Source organism: Drosophila sechellia, chromosome 2L (assembly GCF_004382195.2).
Source record: "Drosophila sechellia strain sech25 chromosome 2L, ASM438219v1, whole genome shotgun sequence".
Taxonomy (NCBI): Eukaryota; Metazoa; Arthropoda; class Insecta; order Diptera; family Drosophilidae; genus Drosophila; species Drosophila sechellia.
Genome location: NC_045949.1, coordinates 2,725,626 through 2,748,308, shown reverse-complemented (window position 1 = coordinate 2,748,308; position 22,683 = coordinate 2,725,626). Strand labels below are relative to the sequence as shown.

At 39.3% G+C, this 22,683-nt stretch overlaps 2 protein-coding genes across 12 annotated transcripts; both read left to right on the top strand.

Annotated features, from left to right (window-relative positions):
* The first annotated feature begins 395 nt into the window (after positions 1 to 395).
* Positions 396 to 19,123, top strand: LOC6613151 (synaptotagmin 1). Of its 11 annotated transcripts, none has more exons than XM_032727873.1 (11): positions 396 to 464; positions 1,512 to 1,865; positions 6,219 to 6,479; positions 6,540 to 6,799; positions 6,863 to 6,952; positions 7,431 to 7,625; positions 7,749 to 7,925; positions 12,882 to 12,990; positions 14,384 to 14,517; positions 16,811 to 17,043; positions 17,234 to 19,123. In XM_032727873.1, exons 3-10 carry the CDS (start codon positions 6,239 to 6,241, stop codon positions 17,015 to 17,017), a joined length of 1,413 nt encoding a protein of 470 aa, XP_032583764.1. In that variant the 5' UTR covers positions 396 to 464; positions 1,512 to 1,865; positions 6,219 to 6,238; the 3' UTR covers positions 17,018 to 17,043; positions 17,234 to 19,123. The 11 variants fall into 11 exon arrangements, with proteins under 11 accessions (XP_032583764.1, XP_032583763.1, XP_032583762.1 ...); XM_032727872.1 differs by having other exon boundaries at positions 12,876 to 12,990; XM_032727871.1 differs by having other exon boundaries at positions 6,857 to 6,952.
* A 1,755-nt stretch (positions 19,124 to 20,878) lies between these two features.
* LOC6613150 (rab-like protein 3) lies at positions 20,879 to 22,677 on the top strand. Its single transcript, XM_002037595.2, has 2 exons — positions 20,879 to 21,884; positions 21,955 to 22,677. The coding sequence occupies exons 1-2, from the start codon at positions 21,824 to 21,826 to the stop codon at positions 22,620 to 22,622; spliced, it is 729 nt and encodes a 242-aa protein (XP_002037631.1). The 5' UTR covers positions 20,879 to 21,823; the 3' UTR covers positions 22,623 to 22,677.
* Positions 22,678 to 22,683: the final 6 nt, after the last annotated feature.

The window sequence follows — 22,683 nt, the reverse complement described above, 5'->3', positions numbered from 1 at the left end:
GTTCTGAAGGAGCTTTCATTTTTACATGTGATTCCCAGTCAGATGTTTACGTCCTTTGGGAAAATTTAGAGAGAGAGCCTTTCTAAATAGTAGGGTTTAGCACGGATTTGAGAAGTTCTTTTTGAAAATATGTATAAGGATACTAGACATGAGAAGGATGAATTTTATGGAATTTTCTTATGAATATGCTCCTTTGCATATCCTAATCGTAGGGGCTCAGCCATGTCCAGCTGGCCTAGACCCTTCCCCTCCGAGATTTCCGCTGGCCAAAAGCTCCCCACGGTGGACACCGCCCCCCTCACCCGCTGGCCGAGCAGCCAAAATCGATGCCCCAACCGGTTCGCTCTCGCGTTTTGGCGAGTGGCCCAAGCTTTTCAGCGCTGCTCCTGGAGCGTGTGGGCCAAAACGCGAATGAACATCGACCGTGGAAGTTGACTGCTGAAGTACAAAGCGCTAGGCTGAAGGTGAATGGGATATAACAATTCTAGAGGCTCATAAAAAGTGGCAATGCCCATGGAAAATCGTCCAAAAATGTGCTAAAAAAATTATGAATATTAAACAGAATTGGTTGAAAGCAAAGCAAAGTGTTGAAAGTGTTTTCCCATTTGTTATATAAATGAAAAGGCCATCGAAAGCCCCGAAATGTATAGTGCGCGTGTGTATGTGTGTGTGGTGTGGGTGCGTGTATGCGACTGTGTGTGTGCGAGTGTTTAGCACGCGCTGACAAAAAAGGAGAACATTTTTTGTGTATCAGAATTTTTTGCAGCCAATGTCGAGAAAAAATGGCAGCTACGCAAGAAAATTTTAATTGAATATTCCAGTGTGCAATGCGAAGATGAAAGAAGCGCTGAAAAATGGGCTATCATTGAAAGTGAAAACGCATGTGAGCCACTTGCGGGGATATTGATTTTTCCCACCCGACTATTGTGGTGCTGTAGGCCAGTCGAAAGCCAGGATTAAAAAGCATATCAATGTGAATTCGGGAAATCCGAAAACAGTCCTTCAACGCCCTATAATTAAATAATAAAAAACTCAAATTAAAAAGAGATTTTTAACAATCAACTTGAAGTGTCTGAGTGCGAGAGAAAGAGGAAAGCTCAATTTAAGTCAAAAGAGGCCCTGAAAAGGACGAAAGAAATGGGCCTAAGAAAATCTCTATCCTGAATTTGCTTTCTTCGAGGAAAAAGCGAATTTGCCAACCTCCCACTCTCTCTCTCTCTAATTGTCTCTCTCTCTGCCCACTTACCAACACGCACACAAATACTCTTTTGGCAAGGAGACACAACACACAGACACACACACACAAAGCCGAGTTCGCTCTATCAATATTTACGCACACCATTGTATTTTGATATTACGTATACGCTGCGTATCTCTCCCACTCTCTTACTCACGCTCTCTGTGTATCTCTCTATCTCCCTCTCTCTCCGCTGACATCCTTCGTACTGCAAAATATATGCAAATAAATCTAAATAAATTGAATTAATTTCATTAAAAATTATCCAACAAAGTATACGAAATTCATGTGAGACTAGCGAGCCGCGGCCTCACTAGCCAAAGCCAGCCACAAAAAAACAAAAACATAAATCAGGCAGCAGCAGCAGCAGCTCACACATACATCGACAAGCGCCAGGATCCGCATCACCATATCCTTCCTGCCAAATAGTCGCCACTGCTGCCGCCCCTCCCCGCTCCCCTCGCAGGAGTCACGCTTCGTTAAACGCTGCTCAAAACCCATCATCCAACTAATAAAGCGGACGATAAACAAGCGCATTAAGTACCGAAGCGACCGAGCTATTAACGCTAGTCTGGATCCCGATTGCTGATTGGAAAGGAGAAACATTGGCAGCATTTCTGATTAGGGGGTGAGTGTTGGTATTTGCAAAAACGTAGCACACTTTTTGGGGCAGCCCATCGAGTAAATTGAGAAAAATACATAACTAAGGGGTTGCTGCAACTAAAGTAGCTGGAAAACTCTAAAGCTATTAGAGGAAATTCGATTGCTTATTATTCTATAATTTATTAATTAAGATACAAATATCTCCCAAGGTAAACTTTCAACTTTAATTAGATTAATATTTAAATAATCAAGTTCATTAATAGATTCGCAAGAATTTGCAGGAATTTCCTTTTCATTAAACCCTAAAGGTCGAAAATACTTTGCGTTTATTAACTTGATTAATTGCCAGACTGCCAAATCCTCTGCCCAGTGCCACACATCACTTATTCATCGTGTCCTTTCTTATCTTCGTCTAATAAGAACTAAACCTGATTTAGTCCTGCTCTTCGCTAATTAGCTTTGGACAGCCCCAAGTTGGGCCGTAATTCCTAGGGGGGCAGGCTATTAAGGGCATAGCAATAAAAATGCTGCAGACAAGCTCGGGAGTCCGCACATAATTGCAACAACAAAATAATCAAGTTGGCCCGAACGGCCGCGTACTTTTGACCCTTTGCGGCCCGAAAATCCTTTTGTGTGAAATTCGAGAATATGAATGAAATGTTTAGGATTTTGAAAACATCGAGACGGATTGTTCAATGAAAGCGAAAAGCATAATGATGTGGAAAATTGGTTTTCTCCGCCAGGCATTCTTCTGTCCTGAGGCAATGTCGTGCTCCAACGTCTAGCTTGATTTTCCCTTCATATTCATTTCTTTTTTATTTCCCTTGCCATTTTCCGAGTTTTTATTTTGTTGCCTTCTCTGGGTTATGTGCGCAGTAAGGAGAGCGGAAACAGAAAGAGAAAGACAGAGAGCTGTGGGCATGTGTGGCTTTTCTGCTTTTCCATCCTTCCGCTCCCATAGTTTTCCACTCTCCGGCTCGCCAAAAAGTTTAACCGTTTCCCCATTCGGGAGCTTCGAGAGCCTCCTGGCCATTTTCTACTCGATTCGCCCGTATTACGTGCGTGGGTTCCACAGATGTTGCCATAGATCCGAATCCGAATCCGAACCCGAATCGGATTGCGATTCTGGTAGCGAGCTCCATTTGCGGAGCAGCTCGCTGGCGGGTTTGTTTGGACCCGGTAATGGGTAATGACTGCCTGTCCATCCATCCCATGTTAATTTGTTTTGACAGCTTGATTGCCAGACCGGTGGAAAACTCTATTTTTACTCGCAGTATCCTTTTACCCACTTATCTTATCGCCATGCGAGCCCCGTGCTAATCTAAAATGCCCAGCCAATTGCCGATATCTGTGCTCCACTTTGTGTCACTGCAATGCACCACCCACCAGCTCACCAGCCCACGCACCCTTATCAGCTTTTTCTGCACCACCGCCCACAATTTATGAAAAAGCAGCAGACAGCTGCCTATTTATAGGTCCTTCGCCAAAGGTCAAATCGTAGCAATTATTACTAGGAAAGCACACATACTCCTATCGTCCCTGATTGGAGCTCCAAACTGAGCTTTGAATAATTTAGTTGGGTCTTCGACATGAAAGTTGTCTTCAAAATGAGTAAGTTCATCAAAACTTGAGTCGGAAGAAGAAGTGGTAATAACATTTTACAATGTTAAGTGGAACTACTTCAAGGAAAACAGGAACTTATCATTAGGATATTACCTCATTTCATTTCAATTACAATACTTTTGCGAGACTGGCCTTAAAAAGCAGCACTTACTCCATGGTTATGGCACTTTTGACAGTTACTGGAAATGTTTTGCCATCAATCGAGTGTTCAACAATGAACTCACTGACCACTCAAGAGTCTTACTGCCAATAACAACTACTGGAAGCAGCTGTTTTGGCCCTAAATGTAATTTAGACTTTAGCACGAAACGAAGTAGTTTTGGACTGCGTAGTTTGTTATTTAGCTGCCACTTCTTTTTGGCCGAGACAAGTGGGCACCGCAAAATAACCAGCACACCCATACGCCCCGTTGACCCGTGTGAGTGCCACGAAAAGCTGGCATAATGACAAAAATGTCAGTTGCCACATACAATATTTGTGACCTTCTTGTGCCTTCCTGGAAATCACAGTAGCTGCACATCTTGCACTTTCGGGAGGTGTTTCTCATTGTTGCGTGCACATTTATTATGGATGAGTCTTCTGGAGGGCAGGAAACCCCTGTTTATCCATTTTATTTATCTGCCACTGGGCTGCAACGCAATTTGTCAGGGGATCACACGGAAATCGTGACATCTCCCAGCTTTACACTTTTTGCTGCCACATGGCTGCTTTTCCCCCCCTCCACCTCAAGGAGTCATTTCCAGGCAGCTTCTGTGCCGCACAACTTGTCCTAGATGCATTTAAATTTATTGATTTCTCGAGAATTTTCCTTTTCGGCCTCAAGTGGCCAAGAGGCGTGGTCCCTCATTCTATAAAGTATAATAAGTTAGCTCCTTTAAAAGTAGAACAATATTTTAAATTTATAATGAGCATGTTAACGTTTAAATGTTGATGGACTGTCATCTTATCAATTTTGCACTCTTAAATAATGTGCAGAGAAATTAAGTTCAATCTTCACGAAATTCAAGATGAGCAGCAAAAACTCATTGAAGAAAGCGATAAGCAGAGAAAAGAGGCATCTGTTTATTATTCATTTGCAAAATTTGTGAAAAGTAAACAATTTTATTAAATTGGTGATAAGAACGTGTATGTATATTAGTCTAGCAGAAGTACTTTTCTTTAGTCGCTATACTTTAACTGTGAGATATAGACATCAAATAAATAAGTGATGTGCTAAGTATACAGGTAAAAATTAAGTATGCGAAAAACATGTTCGCAATTTTAGCTTAATTCCATCGATTTTAAATATGCTTTTTTCGACCCAAAGCTGAATTAAATCGCAAATTGCGTTTGCCTAGAAGGCAATTAACCCGCATAACTTTATTTCGCACATTATTCATGCAAATTGTATTTGCAGCCCGCCCACAAAATAAACTTTATGTTGAGCAAACACTGAGTTTGCATCTAAATTTTCCACGCGCCTGGCATCCACAACATTTGAATTTTAAGCATATTTATGGGGCCAAATAAACAAAGCTGCCTTCAGGCTTTTCATTTAAGCGGCTCTCCGAGTTTTTTTTTCAAGTTTCCGAGTTCTTTTTCCATTGGTGTGCGTTAGCGTGTTTCAGGGTATGGATGTCCTTTGACGTCATTTGCAAAGTAAACAAGAGGAAAGCCATAGGAGAAGCGCTTTCCAGTCATTTTGGCTCTAAATTGCTCTTACACCAGTTTGCTTTTCTTTCTTCTGGCTGAGAGGATAAGTGGTTTTGGTGACGTATTAATTTATCTTTGGCTCAGGATGCTTTATGAAAACAATGAGATGCAAACAAAAGGTGAAAACAATGGATAGCGGACTTGGAATATCATTTAACATAAAATCAATTTGAAGTGGGAGTAACTTAAGGACAATAAATTTCATATTCTGCTGTTCAGATTACAGTGAATAAATAATATTCCAATGAAATAAGACTTTAAGTATTCTTTCGGCTGACATGTGTCGTTCAACTTTTGATGGATTACCCAAATTGCAGTCCTTAAATGAAAGCAGAAATTGCCAATCAGCGAGGCATAAGTACCCGCGTATATTTTTCACTGGGGGAACCCCCAAGCTCCCAAAGTCCCGGGAGTCCGTCCCTGCAACAATGGCAGTTCAGGGTCAAAATGAAAAGAGGAGCCGAGCACCCAACTCAAGCAGCCATCCGCCGTCCATAAAGTTCCAAGTTGTTAAAGTAAACGAAATGAAGTAAAATGCGGAAAATTCAAAACGAGGGGCTACAAAGCAGCTGGACAACAGAACCAGCAGCTCGGTGTTAATATTAATGAATTCAATTAAAGGAAGAAGGCGGCGAAATGGGGAAAAAAATTAGCAATATCGTAAGGGGGATCCCAGCCGTTCAAAGCGTTTTGCGTGGGTGCCATTGTGGAAGCACACATATATATATGTGGATGGGTGGGTTGGGTGGCTTTGGGAGAGAGTGCGTGCCCTTGGTGGCTAAGGATAAGCAATTTTACTTGATGCGTTTGCCACTGCCACCACCAACCTACCACCCAACCACCCAGCTAATTAACAGCCCGTTTTAGATGACGCCGTCAGCGCATTTCTAGTGTTTCAAGGATGCGAGTGTGGGAGAACTTGCTAACGACTTTTGTGGGATTTCTTTGTGGCCACACTCGAGTTCAGCGCTATTTTTGAGCCGGCGACAGCCTGGAAATTAAACACACACACATCATTAATATCCATTTACGTTCAGCGACTCATTAAATTTGCACTTTGCAGCAACAACACAGCAAAACAAAATGCCGCCAAATGCAAAATCGGAAACGGACGCCAAACCGGAAGCGGAACCAGCGCCAGCGTCCGAGCCGGCAGCGGAACTGGAGTCCGTGGACCAGAAGCTGGAAGAAACACATCACTCCAAATTCCGTGAGGTGGACAGGCAGGAGCAGGAGGTGCTCGCCGAGAAGGCGGCGGAAGCGGCCAGTCAAAGAATCGCACAGGTGGAATCAACAACACGGAGTGCAACCACAGAGGCTCAGGGTGAGTCCAATCGGAATGATGTATTTAAGCAACATACTTATTTAGTTATTATCCGTGCAGAATCCACCACCACCTCAGTGCCGGTGATCAAAAAGATCGAGCATGTCGGCGAAGTGGTCACCGAGGTGATCGCGGAGCGCACGGGGCTGCCCACATGGGGCGTGGTGGCCATCATCATCCTCGTGTTCCTGGTCGTCTTTGGTATAATCTTCTTCTGTGTGCGGAGATTCCTGAAGAAGCGAAGAACCAAAGATGGAAAGGGTAAGAAGGGTGTCGACATGAAGTCGGTACAGTTGTTGGGATCGGCGTACAAGGAGAAAGTAAGTGTCTGACGCGCCATCAAATCTTAGTAGTTATTGGGTTCTGGTATGTCATAGGTTCAGCCTGATATGGAGGAACTCACCGAAAATGCCGAGGAGGGTGACGAGGAGGACAAGCAGAGCGAGCAGAAGCTGGGGCGCCTCAACTTCAAGGTAGGTCTCCCAATTCCCAATCCCCGAATTCCCCAGGACCCAACCACACAGCAAGCCTAATCCCCAGCATAGGAAACTAACCAAACGTAACTCAGATAGGTGTTCCATAAGTGTGGGCAGAGTTGATGTTCTAGACACGGGGAACACACTCACAGATATAAACTCAATGAATACTGTAACAACTTCCTTTATAATGTTTCATGTACACTGAACAAAAATTCCGTTTCCACTGGGTCATATTCTTTAATTTAATTGGGTTTTAATAGCTAGATTCAATATCCAAAAGCCCGAAATTTAAGCATTAAGCGGGGAATCTTTCCTTGTGTGAAACCCACTCAATTAGATCTTGGCACTACATTGACATATTAAACAAACATATCCTTATACCACTGTACTAATATATTACTTTCCATTGTCTCTTTTTGGTCCAAAACCAAAAACCCCTGTTGTTGCCGCCTTTCGAATCTCTCTCTTTTAGCTGGAATACGATTTCAACTCCAACAGTTTGGCCGTGACGGTGATCCAAGCTGAGGAACTTCCCGCCCTGGATATGGGCGGTACCTCGGATCCCTATGTCAAGGTGTACTTGCTGCCCGACAAGAAGAAGAAGTTCGAGACCAAGGTGCACCGCAAGACACTGAGTCCGGTCTTCAATGAGACGTTCACCTTCAAGGTGAGATTGACTACTTTTTAAACAAGTGCCGAAAAGAATATCCCTTTTAAGGGATTTTCTTAGAGAGTTCGATTGTTATTCGGATTTACAGAAGGATATCATCATATTATCATAATGTTACAGAGTTTGCCCTACGCCGATGCCATGAACAAGACGCTCGTGTTTGCCATTTTCGACTTCGATCGCTTCTCGAAGCACGACCAGATCGGCGAGGTGAAGGTGCCGCTGTGCACCATCGACCTGGCGCAGACCATCGAGGAGTGGCGCGACCTGGTCAGCGTTGAAGGAGAGGGCGGACAGGTATGTAGAGCTGGGCCGGGGTCCACGCCGGGGTCACCAGTACTATCCAAGCTATCCGTAACTCTCTCTCTGTCTATATACTCGTACTATATACAACTCGATGTGCCTCTAAGTGTGTTTTTATCCAACTCAAGAACATCAGTTGAGATCTGTCTTTCGTACTCTTATGATTCGAACCTTATGATTTCTTATGCGTTCGTTAGTAATGCTCTGAGTTTTTGGAGCCGAAAGCAGACTTCTGCTTGACTTCTGTTCTGTAATCTCGAACACCTACTTACTATATAGTACGATGATTGTGTTTTGTGTGTATTTTGCATTCGAACTTCAGCCACGACCAAAAAATATGAAAATACAGCAGAAAGCAATCCAAGCATTTTCGACACCCACTGATATTTGTTTTTAAGTCAACGAACCCAACCCCGAGCCCTCCCCAGAAGTACTTTTAAGGGCAGGGAACAAAGACAATTACAGCGAAAACTTTCCAAAACAGATACAATATCAACAAAACAATGAAAACTTCGTGGAACAGACAAGCAAAAGTTGTTCGAGTCTCAAACGAAACTTTTTACACACCCAGTTCAAAATGCAAATATAAATAAATCAAAGAAATTATCTTACCATTTAAATAATAAGCAATACTCAACAAAGAAAACCAACAGCAAGCGGGGGGAAAATCAAATGGCACTGTTCCTTTGATTTTTCCCCACGTGCCCCTGATATTTTTTTTTTATTTTCATTGAAAGCCCTCAAACGACACCAACAACTATTACAAAAAAATAAAACTCTAAATTTCTCTTTCTCCAATTCACCCCTCTGAAACAAACCAAAAAATTGATTTCGAAACATATAAACTCTTGTTTTCTTGAACTTTTGTAGAAGGTAAATACAAAAACATGCTTTCAATTCTTACTTAAACTTAAACCAAAAACCAAAACAGAGAATCCTCCAACACCTTTGCATACATCATATGAGTTTATGATTTCCCCTTTACATATATAACCTGTGAACTGTCGCTCTTGTACACAAAAGCCGTCTACTACGATTATGATAACCAATGCATCCAACCACAACTAACCAAGCGAATCTTCAATAGCCATTTCCCACGATAATCAATCAATTTGGTCTTGAGCGATTGTTCTGTGACTTTTCTCTGTCTCTTCTATATTTCCTTATACGATATATCCAATAACTATACTATTGCGTCTGCATACTTTCTCGCATCATTAATATTGTAGTTGAATTTTTGTATTAATATAATATAATATAAGCGATTTATCTATGTTTGGGCTGTCTTGTTTGCAACCGAGTAATCAAAATGACAAATGTTTTCACATTTCCATATGCAAATATCACACTGCAATATTAATTTGTTGAGAAAACCTGTGGCATAAGAAAAGCTAAAGTAAATCAGCATGGTTGACTGATTTCTCCTCCCGCCCCCCAACTTCGAACCTTCTCCATTTCCCCAAAACTTTTCGCCCAAGTTCGGGCCAATTATCCTTTGCCACTTATTGACCATGCTGATCGAATTGTTTAGTTGCTGAATCTTCTCCCCAAAACGACACTACTCACACATTTTTTGTTTGCACTTGGATTGGAACAATTAAACGTCAAAAATACTGAAAACTTTTGCATATCTTTCTTACAGTAGTAACCAACTTTTGCACCCCAGTTACTTGCATAAAGTCTGTCAAACTTTTACTATCCAAACATACCCGAAACTCACACGCTCTCTTTTTCTCTGTTAAACTCACTAACTCAAACACACACACACACACTAAAACACACAGAAGAAATTCTCTGAAGTAACAAACGATAAGTTATATAAATAAATGAAAATGTTGTAAAATATTTGCATTGATTACATTGAATTGGTCAGATGATGGAATGAATGCTCTAAAAATCTCTCACACAGATACACAGAAACACACACAAAGCCATGTACAGATACAGATACTCACACACAATTCAACAAACAGGCACACAGATACAAGATAAAAGATACAATTTCAGAGATGGAAAACAGCTTTAATTTTTCGCCTGTGAAAGCCAGAAAACAAATGGTATTGTCTGATCAAATCTTTTCGGAAGCCGAAAATGAAAGGCAATTGCTGGATTTTAATGAAATATTTTTACTAGACAAGGTTTCCGATTTATGATCCATAATACCAGGAATTGCTTAGATCTTTTATTTTCTTTTTATTTCACTGACATTATTATTTATTTTCCAATATTTAGGTGGTCTTGCAAGAAGTCAACATCTAAGCCAATTTAAATCCAGCGAATGCCTAAGCCTGGCCCAATACCATTATGCCAAGAAAATAGGCATAAGCTTTATTACCAGACTAATACTGTAACTTTTCCTACTATGAATATTAAACTTACTTACAGTTAGTTTAGAAACACTGCAAATATACCATTCTGAACAATTTTTACTCTACTGCATGCCTTTCCTTTTGCTTACGACTTTATACCGATATATAACTCACACTAAGTATTAGAAATCCACACGAAAACATTGAACACGGACATGCGACCATTGATTGGTTACAAAACTATACGAAATTTGCAAAAACCACATTGAAACTTATCAAAATTCTACTGGAAATGGAATTCAATGATTTTTAATACGCTCTTCATTTTTCTCTTTAATTATTTTTGAACGTATCGCTAAAAAAAACCAAAAAAAAAAAAACAAATCAAAAACAAATCCAAATCTGTAATCACAAAATTCGAAAACTCGAAATTTCCAAACTGTACTCGAAATTTTTGACTCATGCCATGGGGAAATCAATCCGAAACCTGAAACATGCCCAAAAATCCATGTAAGTATACGATCGAAGGAACGAAGATTCATAATTATCGTTATTTGCTTTGGTTGTTGTCGTCATAAATGTGTTCAAAGTTCTGTTCGTTGTGTTTGTGTTCAAATTCTGTTCGAGCTGCCAAATTAATCGTATAATCCAAATCGAGAGCCAATCACTCCATTGGAGCAGTCGAAGAACGAATTGCATATTATATACATACATACGTAAAAACGCTTATTTAAGTCTTAACTTTTGTGTTTAGCTCTCTGTCGCTGTCTCGCCCGATGTGTGTGTACTGTCCTTATGTTTTGAGTTGCATAACTTGATTGTGTACTGTAATGTGTAAGCAGAGCTTCGATGACAGTCAAATACAAAAAACAATGCTCAATAATCTTGTTTTCCAATTTCGATATTTTGTTCGATTACCTTCGATTACTTTCGGTTTCGATTATGGACCTTTTTGTTTCCATGAGACATTCACCAAACATTTAACAAAGAATATTTCGAAAGGCACCCAAAAAAGTCACAAATGATAACTGAACTTGAATCGAATTCAGAGAATCAAAATATTTAAGTCCCTAGAAAGTTGCGGTAAGTGACTCCGATTTAAAAAACTCTATCAATTCTCTATAACGCTCGCTCGCTCGCTCTCTGTCTCTGTCTCGCTCGCTCGCTCTCTGTCTCTGTCTTGAAACTTTTTTAACTAATCCAAATAACACACAACCACACTTCCCATAGCTAAGCATTTATAGTTCAACAAATACAGTTTCGTTTTCCCGGGTTAGTTTGGCCCTTGGAGAAGTGATCGAGGAATTGGCATCGGATTGGTTTGTGTTATAACACCCAGAAATCGAAGTAAAATCTATATCCCACCACTGCAAGCGGTTCGAACCAGCCTAGGGTCCTATATGTGTTATACCTATTAGCCGTACTGCGTATCTAGATAGATTTTTCATTTGTAATATATACATATATATAATTATCATGTACATTTTTAACTTCTTATTCATTTCGATGTTCCTCCAAAAACGAGTTCTACTAGAGCTAGTCTCTGAAATGTACATACAAATCGGTTCAACTATGCCTGATTTCAACTTCTTATCTCTCTGTCTCTGTATTTTTCTATTCTCAGTAGTTTTTTAAGAACATTTTTGAAAACCAACATATTTTTGCATTTTGTGCAGTCGGTTTTGAGCTGGGTGTTTTCATAAAACAAACATGAAGTCAAGAAAATAGAACATATTAGATATAACATACTACTCAGAAGTGAAACTGTAAGTTTTGGTAAAGTTATCAATACAAAACGGAGAAGACACAAGCCCCTAAAAACAAAAAAAAAACACTTGAACAATATCAACGAGTTTACTTTCAGTTGAGTACTTTGCATTGGTTTCTTTAGTTTTTCTTTGGATATACTCTTTCCGCTGAAAAACATCTCAATAGGTTTATACTTACACTTAACAAAATCGAAGCTCTAAGACGTGCAGTAAATGTTTAATGTACTTATTTGTGGCGTTTTCGTTTTATGTCAATAAGATATAATTAAGAACTAAAGTTCTCGTAAAAAATCGTACTATTCACCCCACCCCGAAAAACCCATTAACTTGAACTTATCCGAGTGTATTTGATTTGCCCTACTTTCCACGTGTATAATCGAATATTCTTGGTTATTCTATATATACTTGTTACTTTGCAACCGTATATCTCGATTAAAGCTTAGTTCGTCGTTTGTTTAACCAATATATATCATTGGGTGGCTTAAAACAAAATAACTAAGTGAAAGCACCACATAAAAAAAAGAATTTCTAAACCATATGTGGCTCACTTTCCCATCCTTGGCACCATTTTCGAAAAGCATCAAAACTGAGTTTTAACTGGTGGTTAATTTAAAGCCATTGCTGGGCCAAGTAGATAAAACCATATATGTTGCAGCAGTATTTATAATACTCGTAATGCAAAACTCGGGCGACCCAAACCCTATATAAATATTAACCCCTATATACTTTGAAATGGATATGTATATGTAATCGTACCAATAGAGTCTGTGTGACATGTTATTTGATGCAAGACCACTGAATCGCACGATCGAACCCCACTAACCCATTTCCGTTTCCGTTCCATTTCTCCGGATATCGCCAAACAGGAAAAGCTGGGAGACATCTGCTTCTCGCTGCGCTACGTGCCGACCGCCGGAAAACTAACCGTCGTCATCCTGGAGGCCAAGAACTTGAAGAAGATGGACGTGGGCGGACTGTCTGGTAATGTGGCGTTATACCAAATCGTGGGCGGGGCCGATCGGGGTCCTGAGATGAGATTTTGTTGGACCTGCGACGGTCCTGTCCGCGACTTTGTTGCTTTCTGTGTTTGTAATTTTAGCTAAGTGTGTGACGTACGTTGTTCGTTTTATTTTCGGTTTTGTGGCATACTTTTACTTTCATTTACAATATATATATATATACTCGTACTAACTTCTTCAGACGTGGCAAACGGCAAGGCAACGTTTGCTGTTGTAACGAAAAAAAAGCTAACAAAAAAAGCGAAATCAATGAGAGCAAAGAGATACTACTTTTATTCAAACTAATTTTTGCCAACTACTTTTCTACTATCAATTAGCGCCAACTTATCAACTTGCATATCTTACCGTATTTAGCCCAATTCGCGTACGCTAAAATATCAATTTTATCATTAATCAGTGGATATATTTGTGCTGCGGCAGCGTTTCCATCCCGAAATATTCGCACAGTTTTCTCCTATGCCTGGCAAACCAATAGAAAACCAAATTCGACTTTAAGCTCTATGCCAATCAATCCAATCAAATGGCCAAAATCGCTTGCTTAGCTTCACTTTTGCATGTAATCTGTACAATTTTTTTGTAACTCAAACACTCGACATCATTTCGGGTCCAGATGCCAGATGCTGAATGAAAAGCGTTGCCGCCGAATATATCCAAACCAATTTAAAGTTCTTCTAGGCTTTTACAAACAACAGAACATTTTCCAGTGTGTTTTTTAAATGCTCCAACAATAATCGGTTACAAGTAATTCGCGTAACGAAGCGGATGAGTTATTCGTGTAAATTATAATTTGAAGCAATGCCTTGAGTTTAACAGGTTGCTGAGTTCCAAAATATTCAACTATGGTACAATCAGTGATTGATGTGAACTTTAAATGATTTCAAAAAGCCAGCAAGCCAAAGTAAAAATTACACTTTCAGTTGTGTTCCAAAAAATCTGCGAGAATTTGAAAACAATTCCAAAAGTATCAAAAGGTATGAAGTTGGAAAGTATTCACTGCATACTCTTAGATACTTTTTTGAGTGGATTCAAATCATTGGATATTTTTGTGGCGCCCAACGATTTTTATTAATATATATTGACATTTTTATTTTATTAAACATTTACACTTTGGCCTGTTTCTTGTTTTCTTGTTCGACTTTTAATTTGTTTTTGTGTTTGCAAAGTAAAAAATTGATCTACTCTATATATAACAAGTACATAATTATTCAATGTTTTTGGTGTACATTACTTATATGTGTGTAAAGCAAAACATAAAAAAAATCAGATGTGTTAATCAGATTATTGTGAAAATTTTACTTTGTTATAAAACGAAAATGTTTTCTTTTTCTTTCTTTCAATTCTTTCCAATATTATAGATCCATATGTGAAAATTGCAATCATGCAAAATGGCAAACGTTTGAAAAAGAAGAAGACAAGTATCAAAAAATGCACCCTCAACCCTTACTATAATGAGTCGTTCTCATTTGAAGTACCATTTGAACAAATACAAGTATGCGAGAATGTATTATACTATCCTATAAATACCACAACTACTACTACTCTACTACTATACTACTACTGCCTACTGCCTATACAAACTACCTACTACTACTACTACTACCTACTACTATTACTGTTACTACTGTTACTGTCCTCTTCTGAACTATCTACCAATGAAACCAAACCAAACCGAGTTTTGAGTACCCAACCTCCCTCTAAACACACACTAGCCTACTTACGTGCAATCGTTGTTGTTAATTATACTACATATATCCCGTATATATATATATCCATATATTGAATACTTGTATTCCGAAACAAGCGACAACAACACCAAACTCTGAACCAAACAACCGAACACTCTTAGAGACTAATCTTCGTATTACCCATAAAGATATCTAAACTTCCCCCAAAAACTAACTTAATCAATCTTTGTGTTCTATAAGACCTATCAAAAACCCCCTAAAAACAAAAAACAAAAAGTATTCAATGTTAAATGTTGTAATTTTAACCAAAATTTGTTCGAGCTTCTTTTATGTTTTATAATCCCTGATTTACTATTGTAAATATGCAAAACGGAAACTGAAAGCCCAACAAATTTAGCAAATGTTTTACTTTGTTGCCTTTGTTTGTGTAGTCTTTGAGAAATTTTTGGATTTTTCTTTGGATTTTTGGAATCTGATTTCTGTTCTGAACTTGAGTTTTAACCAGCCTCGATGTGTGCTTAGCCCAGCTGATTTGGTTTATGTTTTAGTTGTTAAATGTGTAATGATCGATTTGAAGACAATCTGGCAAGCGGTAAAGCAATGACAATCAGGCATGCCTAGTGGCTTAGGAATCCGTAAACTCCGGCAATCTAGTTGCCCCAATCCACACACCGTCTTAGACGACATTTTGAATGGAGAGCAAGCCGTAGTGTGCCCGCTTCGCTCGCAACCGAGCAAAAAGCAGCCGAGCAGAAAAGCATAAGCATAAAGCATTAGCGTCCAAGCAGTCGAGCAGAAAAGCATAAACGCAAGAATGCAGCCAAGCACGAGCCTTACACACACTACGCTCACTCCAGAGAACTACAGTGAATACAACCTAATACAAATTCGAATACCAACTTAAACTACTCTTTCCATAATACAAACTATCGCAAACTCCTATACCAGCGGCGTCAATAATGCACCACGCAGCAACCAAATCGCAGTGGGTACATTATTTTGACACTGTCTTCTGATTTGAATATCGAATACCAATCGCACTACAACAGCTACAGTACAAATACAGTTTACACAGAATAAATACCCAAATGCCAACACAGAGAAGTATAGCGTATCACCATGAATACCAATCATACCAATCAAACCAACATATAGCCAAGCGATCTGGAAACTGGGAGAACTCTGTTACGGTTACGTTACGTGTGCTAGTCGAAGAGTTAGCCCCTGTCTATAAGTAGGACCCCATGCCATGACCAATTACCAAAGAACGACGAATGGGATTGAATATTATACATTTTCGTTTACACGTATTTAATGAACATTTTTCTTTTTGCCACAGCTTAAGTGTCTGCTATCAAGTATCGAGAAAAGTAATTTGTTCATTAGTCCCCGAGGTTAAAGGTGGCGAGATAACATATATATTCTCGTCCCTACATGAATCCGAATCTGCCGACATCTTCATATGCTTCTCACCTTACGCATATCCAAAGCTTTTAGGAATTTCTTGAGTTTCGTTACCAACATTTATTATTTCAAGCTACTCATTCTTAGCCTTAGACATTTGCATGAACTGCTTGTTAATTCAAAATCAAAAATATGAACACCATAAGGGAATACTACTCCACAGCAAGCAAATTCCTTGTCGAAGGAGCTTTTTGTAATGCTTGAACGCCCTTAGATGTTGAACCCAAATCGAATATATGTACCACAACCAAAGTGCTTGTGCAAACTGGAAGTATTCCACCCGACGATCTCCACGATTAAACCTAGCCTGCACTATAACTAATATACAGCACTCAAAAGCCGAAAATATTCCACGTAGTGCCGAAAACCTCTGTCTATAACCTGCTTCCCAGTACAGCATTGTTGTAGTGTCTGCCTGTTAGCGAACAACAGTTCCCACTTCAATCCCCCAAAAAAACAACTTGAAACCCAAACAGAACACGTATATCGAAATACCGAAAAGTTCTTCAACTCAAAAGCGAAGCCCCCTCCCGTTCAAAAGAGATATAGACCGAATCGAAAGTAGCCGCACCCAGAATACCCCTACTAATGCCGTTCCTTTCCTTGAACCCTCTTCCCTCCAATCGCGCACAGAAAATCTGTCTCGTTGTGACCGTCGTGGACTACGATCGTATTGGCACCTCCGAACCCATCGGTCGCTGCATACTTGGCTGCATGGGCACCGGAACCGAGCTGCGTCACTGGTCGGACATGTTGGCCTCGCCCCGCCGGCCCATCGCCCAGTGGCACACCCTCAAGGATCCCGAGGAGACCGACGAGATCCTGAAGAACATGAAGTAAGGCGGCAACATGGATAACCAATGCAGGTGAGTGACTTAAAACAGAAAAGTATACAAATAACCTAGGTGTCTAAAAGTATGCAACAATAAATTGCCCTCTCACTGCATACTTCCAGACACCTTAAAGGGTCATTTTTACCCACTGGGGTCTCGAAACCTCAATTTTCAACCCATGAACTCAAGAACTAACCTCTCCACTCGATCTCATCGTTGACAGACTTACAGCACATCTATCAAACGTATAAATGTAACCAAAGAACAAGTACGCGAACCGTCAGACATTGAAATCGAATGCATCATCATCAGCTACAAAACGATCCTCCTCACCCGAAACGACAAGCAACAATCAGCGAAATATCGTAGTTAATGCAAAAATTGTTCATCTATGCAGTTATCTCAACATAAACATACTGGAACACACAAAATGCCGATTAAGTAATACCATAGGTGTCTAAGTTATATCTCATTGGTTGAACAGCAAAGCGAAGTGAAAGCTATGAAATCCTATATAGAAAGCAATGTGCAATGTGTCCCTTTCACTGGCCGGAATCCCAAATAGTTCGATCGATTTTACATATAATCATAATCACACATGAATTCATTCCGAGATCTATGAATTAGTTGTTGTCCCTGATTGAGAGTTTCCAAACTATGAAATTTACGAGTATGTTCTTATTAAATGCAAAACTCTATATACTCAAACTATTTAACGGATGACCGCGAGAGTATGATTTTTAAAGGTTAAGTTTACTTTCGTTTTTAACTTAGTGCAATGATTAAAAGGATCTTTCCGGTTTTAAATTTGTTTTTCAATCGTTGAAGGATTACTAGTGAATAATATTACTGACTAATGAATATATAAACAAACAAGCAAACAAGAACGTAAAGGCAACTTAAATTGTTATGTAAATTATTTATTATGTTTAAATTATTGAGCATTGCGTACTTAACTGTGTAAGTATTAATCTATATGTGTGTTTAAACGAAGTGAACATGGCAGACATATTAACAAGAGGACGGAAGGGAAATCATAAAATATATATTATATATAAATATTATGTATAACGACCTAACAGAATCAGACGAATAAGTAGAGGAGAAACCAAACAAACCGAAAACCAAAAGCAAATAACAAAAGTTAAACTTTGAAGCGTGATTTCAACGGAATATATCATCAGTTTAAACTTAAAGAAAATATCGAACATTTTGCACAATGGATCAGATTGGAATATTAACTTAGTTCGAACGCCTTGGTTTACGATAAATTAGTAGAGATATGGCTCAGTTTGGGAAAGGTTTCCATTTCCGATAAGTTTTTCCCTCGGTTAGCTTTGAATTTTCGTTCGAGTTCAGATTTTTCGTTCGGTGGCTTCTTCTCAAATATTAAGGTTTCTACTACTATCTATGAGTCGTTTTACTCGTTTCCGACCTTACCACATTCCCTGATTTAGAAATCATATTAGGACCTAATGAAAATATACATACTAACTAAATGATTATGGCAAAATGTTAAAACAGAAAAAGAAATATTAAGAACAATAATAGTTATTACTATTTATATTATATTCAAGTATATGACATCTAAACAATATACATTTATATAAACTTGTGCTCCTTGCTGCACAAGCCTACTAAGAATTTGGGATTTTTAATATGGAAAAGCGGCGGCAGCAAAAACTTATAAGGATTAACAGTGAGCCATGATTTTCTGATTTTTTCCATATTGAAAGTAAATGAAATTCAACTAATACATTAGATGTTTTTGTCCTGTAAATGGTATATTATAATGATAATGATAAAGATAAAGCGTAGTTAGGGATCTGTGTATCCCCTGTACACCCACTTACACAGTTGTAGTTATGTTCACTGAAGCAAAAGGTTTATGCGTAGGAGTACACAAAGAACAAAGAATGCAAACTTACAAATCGAGAAAATACCAAAAATATTTATGTAATATAATTCATCTAAATTTAACAAATCGACGTGGACGCCAGGAAGAACAAGTTATGCAACTTATTACGAGTATTGTTCAATAAAAAAAAATAACTTTGCTTTTCCAAATAATTACTGTAAATTATCTCAAGCCCAAAAACAGCAAAATAAGACACATATACCAAACTCACACACACCCACACACACATATGTATTATGTATTAAACAAATGGTAAATTACTAACAAAAATCGAAGCCTAACCACAACAGCAACAAAATGAAACAAGAAAAAGACAACAAACTATATATACTTGCATATTAAACAAATTATATGAAATTATATAAAATGATGTTGATTATTGATTTAAATTAAAACTGAGAAAGTGAATAAAACAAATTATATATACACCTATATATAAATATTAAACAAAACAAAAGCAGAACTTTCATTTGTGTTTTCCTTTTAGTTGGTATAACTAATTACGCATAATACGAACACAGCGTTACACTGAGCGAAACGAAGTGCAAGTGTTAGCCCAAAAAGACATGTACATACACACCAAACAGCACACACCACACACCACACACCACACATGAAAACACCCACGAACTGACCAAAAGCAAGTCGAACACATGAATGTACTATATTATATATTGTATTATTTTCGAAAACGTTCTCGAAGCAAGCAGAATGCAACGCATAGCCCATCACGAAAGCACAAATCAGTAGAGAAAGGAAGTTAAAGTAAATAAGATACTAAAATAGGCCAGAGATTAATAAAGAAAACAAAAACATATGGGAAAACAATATAAGTAGCAGTCCATGTACTTTTATTTCCTAGATATGTATGTATGTAATTTATATTCGAGGTAAATCAGGCATTATGCATTTAGCAACCAGACAAGAGCATGAACCGCATCTAGGACTCACTATCGAGGCAGATCAAAAGATCAGGATCGATCATCCTACCTTCACCATAGCTGGGCTAATCCGAGAGATACTTCGCGGAATCGGCCTAGTATACATATAGAGCGCACCTGAGGGAACGATCGAATAGCAAGTAAAGATACAAAGATACAAGATATAGAAATATGCGTTATAGGTTGAACAGACCCAAGATATAGGACAATGTTTGATGTTGATATGAGTTAATCTGGCCACCTAGCGTGCGCATTATATGCATAGATACGAACATGCATACATACATACATAGTGCAGAAGATAGGCCCTCTGATAGGATCGTTTTATATACCCAGGGATCGGAGGAGAGGAGCAGAGGAGCAGAGGAGCAGAGGAGGGCAGTCACATTATACAAAACCATCGACAGCACCGCATAGTATGAACACAGCATACGGCATATACATACATACTACACAGGTATCCACATAACCGAGCGATGTGCATACATACATATACACCAGGACATAAGGTCCACGAGTACTTTTCCCAGGAGCTATCCATCCTTCGGTTCAGATCCAGACGCTATATACCTACATACACATATACCTATACATATATACCTACACGTACAGAAACTCATCCAGCACTTACACTCGCGGATATCATTTTATGACTCTTTCCGGAGTTTTGTTGTTTACGATAAACTGTTTATAGCTGTTTTTGAATTTTAAATAAATTATATTTACTATATGGCAAAACAAAGAGTAACACTAAAGCAAACCCATATATGATAGTAATATGTATATGTTTTAAATACTATTACCAAACGAATCTTAAATTGAGGCTCTGCAAGCAGCGATTTGCAAGCTAAAGATGAATATTACTGAATAAACTGCATATATATATACACACTAATGTGCAACTGTATTGCAAGACAAGCATAGCATTTTATTTCCGAGGCAAAAGAATTTAACCAAACACACACACACCCACACACTCCGGTGAACTCTGACCCCTGTGCACGGCTGTCTGGAATCGCAGGTGAGCCGAAGGGATCCCAGAATTCGCTACAACCGTACTACCCCCTACAAAAGAAAAAAGAACCCCAAGACAAAAGAAACCGCCACAGATAGAAGATCTATGTAAAACACTAGCGATGTGAACGACACAGAGGAATGTTTATAAACAATAAACAAATGTTTGAAAACTAACAGCGTGCCTTTATTTCTGGGCTGCAGCTCGGACTTTATCGCTTTAAGCTAAACTTACAAGGAACAACTAAGGATGGCTGAATAGCAGTTTGTTGGATTTATTTGCTTAAAGTAAGTAGTCAAACTTTAAAGATGTGCTATAGAAAAAAGCGAAGGAGGCATTATTGCAGAGTCTGCAATGCAGACCAGCCAGATTATTAATGTTTATTCAGTATTATTGCATCAATGAATCAGATAGAATATTTTTTCAAAAACTTATATTCCATCCCTATTTATATTTGAACTGAATATAGCATCTATTCTCTTTGCCGCTTATGTGCAATTTTGCTTATCTCATACAAATTAAGCTGACTGTTTCATATTTCCCCAAAGCCGGACACTTCTTATCCACAATTGAGTTACAAAGTAGGCTTAGTTTGGAAACTGCGAACGCGGGTGGCGAATGTTGAACATTTTCGAAACGGCGAATCGAAGCATTCGATAGACTGGCGCGCAGCATTATTGACAACAGCGATTACTGTTAGAACTTTGTTTCCACAGAATTCGGGTTCAATGCAAAACAAATCTTGGCCTTCTTTGATTGGCTGCCATTTGGCACTGGACACCTTATGTGGCATCACCTTGCAGTCCTTTCGTAGTTAATTAGAAATGAAACGGAGCAGGCGAGGATCCAATGAGTATCGGCTAGGCATGGATACTGCGTAGTGTGAAACTTCGATTCCACAAACACAAACACGATTCAGACACTCAGAAAAAAACAGATATGAAACAGCAAGAGCTCAAGGATGTGCCCACAGTTCGTATCCTGATGTTGGGCGACAGAGGTGGGCTAACATGAGTTATACATAATATGTCCATTGGAAACTCCTAATTGTGTTTCGTTCCCGTTTGCAGGTGTGGGCAAGACTAGTTTGACCAATTTGATGGCCACTACGGAGACTACGCCCACTCCAGCCTCACGAACCATTGGCGAGGACTCGTGGCATGTCCAGGTGCGGTTACATGAGTATCCCAAGCCGGTGATCCTGCCGCCCACGCCCACCTGGACCACGCCCTCCTCGTCGGAGGACTCCGAGAATTACCCGTATATGGAGAGTACGCCCACCACCACGGATATCCTGTACTTTGTGGAGTTCTACGACCTGAATAGCGATTGGCGCATGTGCCGCCATCAGCGCGATAGCTTCTATAAGAATATTGACGGCATCGTCCTCGTGTACAGCATGCTGGACCTTAGCTCGCAGGACAGCCTGCACGATTGGCTGTACGATCCGTTGCGACTGATCTGCAAGTATCGCCATTTGCGCATACGTTCCATATTGAAACGCCACCATGTGCCCATTCTGGTGGTTGGCACCAAGCTGGACATGCTGATGCGACGACCACTGCGTCGAAGCGGCAGCATTGCCCACCAGCTGAACGTCGAGGAGATGCTCGTCAACTGCCTGGATCCCGAGAGCTTTGCGGACAAGAGCCGTAATCAGGGCAAACTGCGCGACTTCCTAAACCGCGCCGTCGAGTTTAAGGAGCGATTTCCACTGTTGAGTTTCCGCCACTTGTGACCTTTTATTTTTTAGTTTCCCATCAATTTTTTAATAAAATTTATGGAAAAATTAAGTAGTA

Bases quoted from the DNA above. Each gene is read 5' to 3' on its own strand.
- LOC6613151 (XM_032727866.1), top strand. From the start codon at position 6,239: ATGCCGCCAAATGCAAAATCGGAAACGGACGCCAAACCGGAAGCGGAA. The intron at 6,800-6,856 runs GTAAGTGTCTGA...GGTATGTCATAG, and splicing joins GATCGGCGTACAAGGAGAAA to GTTCAGCCTGATATGGAGGA. The intron at 6,953-7,430 runs GTAGGTCTCCCA...TCTCTCTTTTAG, and splicing joins TGGGGCGCCTCAACTTCAAG to CTGGAATACGATTTCAACTC.
- LOC6613150 (XM_002037595.2), top strand. From the start codon at position 21,824: ATGAAACAGCAAGAGCTCAAGGATGTGCCCACAGTTCGTATCCTGATG. The intron at 21,885-21,954 runs GTGGGCTAACAT...TCCCGTTTGCAG, and splicing joins CCTGATGTTGGGCGACAGAG to GTGTGGGCAAGACTAGTTTG.